This window comes from Anabas testudineus, chromosome 11 (assembly GCF_900324465.2).
Source record: "Anabas testudineus chromosome 11, fAnaTes1.2, whole genome shotgun sequence".
Lineage (NCBI taxonomy): Eukaryota > Metazoa > Chordata > Actinopteri > Anabantiformes > Anabantidae > Anabas > Anabas testudineus.
In genome coordinates, this window is record NC_046620.1 from 2,568,833 (window position 1) to 2,577,114 (window position 8,282).

Here is an 8,282-nt window from a genome sequence, read left to right on the forward strand (position 1 = left end):
GGATTGGTCCAATCTCGTAATAAAAGAGAGGTTGAAATAAATATTCAATCAGCTGAGAAATAAAATAAATAAATAAAATCGGTCGTGAGGGGGCGGAGATTTCCGAGCGGTGTTGCCAGGTTTGACGGCTGCCTCGTTTTTTGTTTTCTGTAAATGGGCAATTAAAATTAATTTGACTTCAGTTATTGGGATTCACACCTTCTAGTCAAATCATCGTATCTGGTTTCAATCATATATGAACATTTATCAAATTAAAGCCCTGATTGTGAACAATAACTATAATAATAATAATAATTGATTGAACAATGATGTATTTTTGACTACAACATAACTCACAACCCCTGACAACATATAGTATTTATATTTTATTTGTTTCTTAGAAGGTTTATTGATATGAGTGAATAAATTCAATCTAACATCAGTGTTAATTGGGCTGTTCTATGTCTTTTTAAACCAGATCTGGCAACACCTCCAGCAGCAGGTGCTGGACACTGCGGAAGCGGAAACAGTGGCGTCTGTTGTCTCCTCGAAGACTCCTGAAGATCTGCTCACGGTTAGTGCTGTAAATACGCATATTTAATGAACCGAGTGACGTCTGGTGAGTGGGAGTAAGTTTGAACTCAGAGGAGCGTGTGTTCCTGGAACAACAACCCCTCTTTTGGTCGCTGAGGTCCGGTGTTAACGCTGGATGTCTCCGGCTCGACAGCAGCTCCTGGCCGTTAGCCATGTTGACGGCTGCCGACTGTCTTCAGTCGCTCTCCGAGGTCCTGAAATCACGAAGGACGATCACTGGAGGGTAGATTAATGACGAGCAGGTCGATTTCCTGTTAGTCTGGGTTCTAAAATATATATATATAATCGGGTTTTGAGCTTGATTTTCTCTCGCCAGCCTCAGGACTCTGAGCTAACTGATAGCTAACTAGTTAGCTTGTATCTTAGCCAGATGGCTAACGCCATCTGTATTTATTGCAAGCAACCAGACACAAATGACCACTCAGAGCAGGTGTAGGCACACCCACTGTGGCTTTGCAGTCACACAGTCATGCTTGTCATTGTCACTCCTTGTCTCAGCCTTTCTTTCTGTTGACTCCCTGCAGCTGTAGGATCTGGTTTCTGACATCCTGAACGAGCCAATGCAGACCAGGGGAAGAGAGGCCATCAAAATGAACTGAGCCCACAGCTGCACACAAGAAACACCATAGGTACACAGCACAGCCAGACTTTACAAAAGGTACGAGAGTTTGTCCGTGCATCATTATGTGTGAGCACATTTTTGCATTTCTGCAAACATTTTGAGTCTGTAAGTTTTCCCAGAATTTAGATCACAGTGGTTTGAATCTCCACCCGACCCCCCAGACATCATGACGTCCTCTATGCTGCGCAGACAGCTGAAGAACCTGGTGCAGAACTACTCTGAGGCTGAGGTCAAGGTGAGAGAAACCTAATATTACCAGTAAATGAAATATTGTTAGTATTTTGGGATCAACAACCGTATAAAAATAGATCTAAGCTATGCAGTGGGTGTACTGCACATACATCCCCCAGATGTTTGGGGTGGTCGTGCTGTGAAATGTAAGACTATTCTTGCATATCTAGGTTATACTAGAAATGATCACTTCTGCTGCTTGACTTCAGGGTGTGAGGATGAATACAAAATGAGTCACAGAGATGCATTGTCTCAGAGATTGCAGGGTGTGTCAGAAGTAGGTTAGAATATACTTCTAACATGAAGTATATTGGATGCAGTGTCAATCGTTTATCATTTGTCTTGTCAGCTGTTGGGATGGTGGTGTTACGTCTGCCTCAAACTCCCAACATAGTAACAGACACAAACATCAAGATTGAGTTTCACTGAATTAAAGTAAAATTAACCAAAATAAAACAGGATGTAACAATTGACTGTAGACCACTGGCCTCCAGTGCCATGGCTGCCATCATTTTGATCCTATTGAGTGAACAAAAGTTCAGATAAAAACCTTCTAAATCAAATTAATTTAGTCTAACAGTAATGTGGTGCATTATACTTACATATCCAAACACATCACTACACATCTATATATTCAACATCGGAACATGACAAACTCTAATCACGGGGAGGAATTATACTAGTATATCATGGACAGACACCACCTTTTTTCACTATTATCTCCAGTTCCTGTAACTTTGTTAAACACTGTTAATTTTCATGTTGCTTCTTTTGCAGGTGAGAGAGGCAACGTCTAATGACCCATGGGGCCCATCCAGCTCTCAAATGGCTGACATCTCTGATCTCACGTACAATGTAGTGGCCTGCAATGAGATTATGACAATGCTGTGGAAACGCCTGAAAGACGACAAGAACTGGAGACACATCCACAAGGTGAGGAAGAGGAAGAACAAGAAGAAGATCAACGTCCATTTTACAGCAACTAATAAGTGCCCAGTATCAGCCTGCTATGTCAGAGTAACCCATAATCTTTAACACAGTAGCAACAATAATTGCTTTCCTTCTTATGATGTCATGTTAAATGCTATCATATTTGATTAAAACATTTAGATCTTACATTGGAGTGTCTATGTCTGTCTATTTTTTGTTACTGTAGTTGTTCTGGCCTGTTAATTCTGCAATTATATAGAAACTTGTGTGATTAATCTATATACAGTATACTGTTTCACATAAACGAGTTTAATGTTGTGCTGTTTGTATAACAGTCCCTAACACTGCTGGAGTACCTGTTAAAGACTGGTGATGATCGTGTGCTTCTGAAAATGAAAGACAACATCTACATCGTCAAAGCCCTCACGGAGTACCGCTTTGTAGAAAAGGATGGCAAAGATCAGGTAATGCAAACATCCTGATAATACATAAAACATGCATGTCTTTTGAAATCTATTAAAATGGTTGCATGTCGTGCATTAACAATATCTATTATCAACACTGTAAAATTCATATCATCAGATTGATCTTAACCTCTAGGCTAGATTCTGTTTAAAGTGCATTTTTCAGGCCAAGGTGGGATTTAGGTGAAATGGTCTAATGTAATAATATTTGTTGCAGGGTGTGAATGTGAGAGAGAAAGCCAAAGTTGTTCTTGTTCTAATGGAGGATGACGAAAAACTAAAGGAAGAAAGAGAGTTTGCCCGCAAGACCAGAGAGAAGACTTCAAAAGGTTCTGCTGGTGAGCCATTCTTTCTTACAGTACCCACAGTAACAACTGTTAAGTCTCTGTACCTACAAGTATCTCAGGTCTCATTCAGTCATTTTACCATCATTTCTAACCAGCCTCATCGTCAGACACCATCAAGGATCCCAACTACAAACCATGCTACGTTCCTGGAACCACAGGGCTTCCATCCTTGGACAATATTCCCTCAGTGGCCGACTTGACTGCTTCCTTCACCGCCCGCAAAGAGGAGAGGCTTAGACAGGAAGCTGAGAAGAAAGAAGTAGAGAGGAGGGTGAGCATGTAGCAAGCGTCGTACTCAGCTGTGGACCACAGTAGAATCAACAGTAGATTATCACAATGCCGTTCAGTACTATAGTACCAGGAACTGTAGCCTCAAAAATAATCTTAGAGTTACATTAGTAGTTCACAAAATGTTTGGAGGTCACTAAAGTCTGCATGTCTGTTGAGCCATTAGTGTTTATGTGGATATGTATATTCTTGCAATGTCCTAGGCCAAGATGAGTGAAGATGAGCTGAAATGGGAAGATGCAGGCAAAGACAATGGAGTTAAAGACAATGCTTGGGCAGGAGAAAAAGAAGAGGTAAAAACAGACCCATGGGGCGCCTCCAAAGAACCTAAAGAGGCCACAGATCCATGGGGCACACCCACAAGACCTGACACAACCGAGGCAGCGGGTAGCAGTGATCCTTGGGGGGGTGCAGCTAAAACAGAAGAAGATCCCTTTGCAGCACCAGAAACAGATGAAGATGCATTTGCTGCACCAAAGAATGGAGAAGATCCTTTTGGAGCACCAAAAGACAAAGAGGATCCATTTGCTGCTCCACAAGATAAACCAGATCCCTTCAGTTCATCAAACAATGATCCATTTACTACACCCAAAGACGATCCATTCAGTGCCCCAAAGGATGATCCATTCAACGCCCCAAAGGATGATCCATTCAACGCCCCAAAGGATGATCCATTCAGTGCCCCAAAGGATGATCCATTCAATGCCCCAAAGGATGATCCATTCAATGCCCCAAAGGATGATCCATTCAACGCCCCAAAGGATGATCCATTCAGTGCCCCAAAAGATGATCCATTCAACGCCCCAAAGGATGATCCATTCAACGCCCCAAAGGATGATCCATTCAACGCCCCAAAGGATGATCCATTCAACGCCCCAAAGGATGATCCATTCAACGCCCCAAAGGATGATCCATTCAACGCCCCAAAGGATGATCCCTTCAACGCCCCAAAGGATGATCCATTCAACGCCCCAAAGGATGATCCATTCAACGCCCCAAAGGATGATCCCTTCACTGCTCCAGCATCAACACCCCCAAAAGAAGACCCATTTGCAGTACCAGCCTCAACTAAAGATGACACCTTTACTGCTCCCACAACACCACCTAAAGAGGACCCTTTCTCTGCACCCACTAAAACTTCACAGGATGATCCCTTTGCTGCACCAACAACACCCCCTAAAGAGGATCCTTTCTCTGCACCTCCAAAAGATGACCCTTTCACTGCAGCAACAACACCCCCTAAAGGTGACCCATTCTCAGTGCCATCCAGTCCCCCAAAAGATGATGCCTCAGATCCGTTCAGTGCCCCACCAGTGAGCTCACCCCAAAGTGGTAAAGATACATGGGACACCCCAGCCAGGTCTCCACCTGCCACTGCGTCAGATCTTTGGGGTGCACCAGTACCTTCAAAGGAAACAAAGGGTGTTGATCCCTGGGGAGATGGTGCAAGTGCTTCATCATCCGTTGATAATTCTGATCCATTTGGGGATGCTTCTAAACCAGACAATGACCCCTGGGGAGCCCCAGGTAAGAAACAAATAAATATGTGCATGAAGCTTCTGCCTGTGGTTTAAGAATATTTCTACCTCGACAAGTCAGTCAGTAATTTTTATCATGGTTTATACCTACATCCTTCAGTAAATGAGACTTGTTGAAGTTATATTTGTCAAGTTGCTGTATATAGGGACAGGGGAAGCATAACCCAATTATCCAAATCAGAATCAAAGCTAAGGGAAAACTAGAAAAGGCTCAAAGTCAATGACCAGAAGTCAGCGAAGTTGATAAAGATCAAGGCAAGACAATTTACTTCTAGTATCACTGACTTTTTGTAGGAAATGTGAGCTGCCTGCCATTTTAGATTTATCTCCCATGACAAATCTCAATCCTGTTCATTGAAGCACGTTTTTTGTTGTAGGAAAAAAAACAGTAGACAAAAATAATCATGTTCTCTATATTGGGGTTGCGTCCTCTTTGAGCATGCTTCTTCTACTTTCTACTTCTACATCTAGCTGCAGCTCCACTTAGTGCAGATGATGCGTGGGGATCACCTGCTCCACCCTCAGTCTCCTCCCCATCTAACGACCCATTTGGAGACGGAGCATCTAAAACCAGTGATCCCTGGGGTGCACCAACTAATGCAACTACCAATGGCACTGGTAAGTCGAACTCTGCACTCTGCCTCCCCAACCATCCATTATTCATGAAAGTGAAAACTCATTGTCTGCTTTGTACTCAGCTATTAAATCCCTCAACAAAATCAATGTAGTCTTCGTTCTCAGTGGCTCACATTTGTACTTGTTTATAATCAGTGGCACTCTATGCTAGTTGCGTGCACTTGTGTTTGTGTCCATTAATTTCTAATTCTGCACTTTGCTTATATACTTTGCTGTGCATGTGTGACCTTTTCTTCATTTTCATCAATTTCATCTCCATTTCCCATCTCTTGGCTTAACAACTTTGATCAATTAACCTTCTCTTCCGCTTTGCTCTCTCTTTCTCCCTGACCTGTCCCCAAAAGAAAACACCTTTTAGAGTAGAACTGGACCTGTATTCTTTTGCAGGAAAGCAAACACAGCAGGAAGAGGAGATGTATAAAAAGACTGCTTCGTTCTTGGGCTCTGCAGGAGCGTCGCTGGTAGACTTGGACGATCTGTTTTCCTCTGACCCCAAACCGAAACAGCGTCCTCTTACCAACACGCTCGCCGCCCAGACACAAGCCATCGGTAAGGACAGAAAAGTGCTTCAGTCTGGGTAAAAACGAAGGCTTCACATTGAACTATACAGGGTGCATTTGATTCAGATGGATGCATGCCCAACCTCAAAGACTGACAAGTCACTGAGATGCTAAACATCAGTTGCTCATGATGATGTAAAAAATGCGTTCCTCTACTGTGCAGTTGAAGTCCACAGAGACAGAGAGAGAAGGGGGTGGAGAGAGTGTGACTGATGAATAAATAATAATTAATAGGTTTGTATGGAAAAGGTTATTGTGATGATTTGTTGCCCAACCACCCTCCTCCCCTGTGGTCTCTAGTGTATAGATGTTACATTGTTGTGTGTGTGTGTGGTCATTAGTGACTTGTATAGAGACTAGTGTATATTAACCAGCAGATATACTGTATAACTCTTCTCACCCCTCTCTCTGCTCTGCTTTGGTGCATTTCCTCTTTGCTGGAATGCTTCAAACTGTAAATCCTTCCCTTCATCTTTCCATCCTCCTTTTACTGCTAATTTCCCAGGCATGTTCAAAGCCAGGGGCACGGCATCTGGCCCTGCAGTCAGATCAGGGGCTGTTGCAGGGGTATCCCTGCCTGAAGGATCAGCCCTGTCTGGCAATCCTTTTGGTTCCACCTTTGCAGCATCCTATGGTGCACCATCAGCCACGTTTGGAGCTGCTAGTCCTTCTACTGAAACTCCCCTGTTTCAGCAACCATTCCAAACCATGGCGGCGTCTCAGTCTGGATTAAATATGATGCAATCAGCTCAGATGCCTCCTCCATGTTCAGCCACTGGATTCATACAACCTGTTTCTTTTGGAGGGAGTCCACAAATGGGACTTAACATGAGCCCCACCTGTGGAAGAGTGGTGCAATCCAGATCTGCGATGGTGAATCCAGTGGCAGATGCGTATTTATTGGGAACAGGAATGGGTCAGTCAGATTTTTTTGGAGGGGGTCACCAAGCAGGAGTGGCTCAGTTGGGCAGTTCCACCTCACAGGCCGGAGTTGGACTCCCCCTGCAGCCACAATTGGTCTCAGGCAACGAAAATACTAATCCATTCCTGTTCTGATATGTGATCTGTGTGATTTGGATTATGTGAGCAGATAGTCGAGGTAGTTTTAGATGGTTTTACCCTCTGAAAGTGTATGCTCCTTTGATTATACATCATAATATTACTGATGGGTTCTTTCCAGATAGTCACTGGGCTCAGTCATCTTCATTATTTAATGATAAACCAAGATGAGGCTTGAAACATGCAGGAGACAGACTACCACTTTAACTAAAATCTTAATTATCTGTGTCTATCACCTTCGTTTTCTATTCAAAGCCTGATGTTCGCAGCTGTTGATTTTTAAGTCTTAGATGTTAGAGCATCATCTAATACAATAAAACGTGAGGGTTTAGAAACTACAGTCATTTATTTAAAATATTCAAGGGTCCCAATTCACAGGTATATCAATTATGGACTAGTCCATATTTGGCTGTTAATCAGTCTTAACAGAGTTAACACCAACATTGATTCAGTTTGCTGCCATTTATAGCAAAGAAGACAAGTTACAAACCAAGACAGTGGTGTTAGTTTTCACAACAATCCAGTCTGAATGCTTTAGTTGGTGGCCTGGAATCAAGGGGTGACCTGGATCTAGGAAGCAAACACTTTTAAGGGCAAAACCATGTGATGATGCTTCGGTTAAACCCATCAGCTCCTGAGCTGACACTTGCCTCCTATTCAGTCCTTCAGATCTAGAAAGGCCCAACAGTAAAAATTATGCATATAAACTAAATGTTAATGTACTTCTACTTTGAAATCAATCTATTAGACCAGCCAGTTAATATTTTCATGCACAAGCAGAGAGAATCGGAGTGTCTGTGTGGGAATTCATCACTGTAGGTTTCATTAAGTGTGTGTGTGTTTGTACAACGCAGGAGTGTGTGTGTATTTCTGACCTGTGTGCACACAGTGATGTAAATAGTGGAAGTAATCACAGATAAACCTTGAAATATACTGTATATCAGAGTGTTACAATCATGAGTAAATATTTATTTGTCTATTTATTGATGAATTTATTGCTCGATTATTGATTAATGCAACAGCAGCCTCCTACA

General features: G+C 42.7%; 1 protein-coding gene across 2 annotated transcripts; it reads left to right on the forward strand.

The window, feature by feature from the left end:
• Positions 1 to 461: 461 nt before the first annotated feature.
• On the forward strand, positions 462 to 7,927 carry zgc:194578 (uncharacterized protein LOC792915 homolog). 2 transcript variants are annotated; one of them, XM_026347990.1, is made up of 11 exons: positions 462 to 553; positions 1,098 to 1,231; positions 1,315 to 1,430; positions 2,204 to 2,359; positions 2,692 to 2,820; positions 3,038 to 3,158; positions 3,263 to 3,438; positions 3,659 to 4,982; positions 5,465 to 5,611; positions 6,017 to 6,178; positions 6,695 to 7,927. In XM_026347990.1, the coding sequence occupies exons 3-11, from the start codon at positions 1,362 to 1,364 to the stop codon at positions 7,243 to 7,245; spliced, it is 2,835 nt and encodes a 944-aa protein (XP_026203775.1). In that variant the 5' UTR covers positions 462 to 553; positions 1,098 to 1,231; positions 1,315 to 1,361; the 3' UTR covers positions 7,246 to 7,927. The 2 variants fall into 2 exon arrangements, with proteins under 2 accessions (XP_026203775.1, XP_026203776.1); XM_026347991.1 differs by having other exon boundaries at positions 1,322 to 1,430.
• Positions 7,928 to 8,282: the final 355 nt, after the last annotated feature.

Excerpts from the sequence above, each read along its gene's own strand:
- zgc:194578 (XM_026347990.1), top strand. The coding sequence starts at position 1,362 with ATGACGTCCTCTATGCTGCGCAGACAGCTGAAGAACCTGGTGCAGAAC. Across the intron at positions 1,431-2,203 it reads ACTCTGAGGCTGAGGTCAAG|GTGAGAGAGGCAACGTCTAA; the intron begins GTGAGAGAAACC and ends CTTCTTTTGCAG. Across the intron at positions 2,360-2,691 it reads ACTGGAGACACATCCACAAG|TCCCTAACACTGCTGGAGTA; the intron begins GTGAGGAAGAGG and ends TTTGTATAACAG.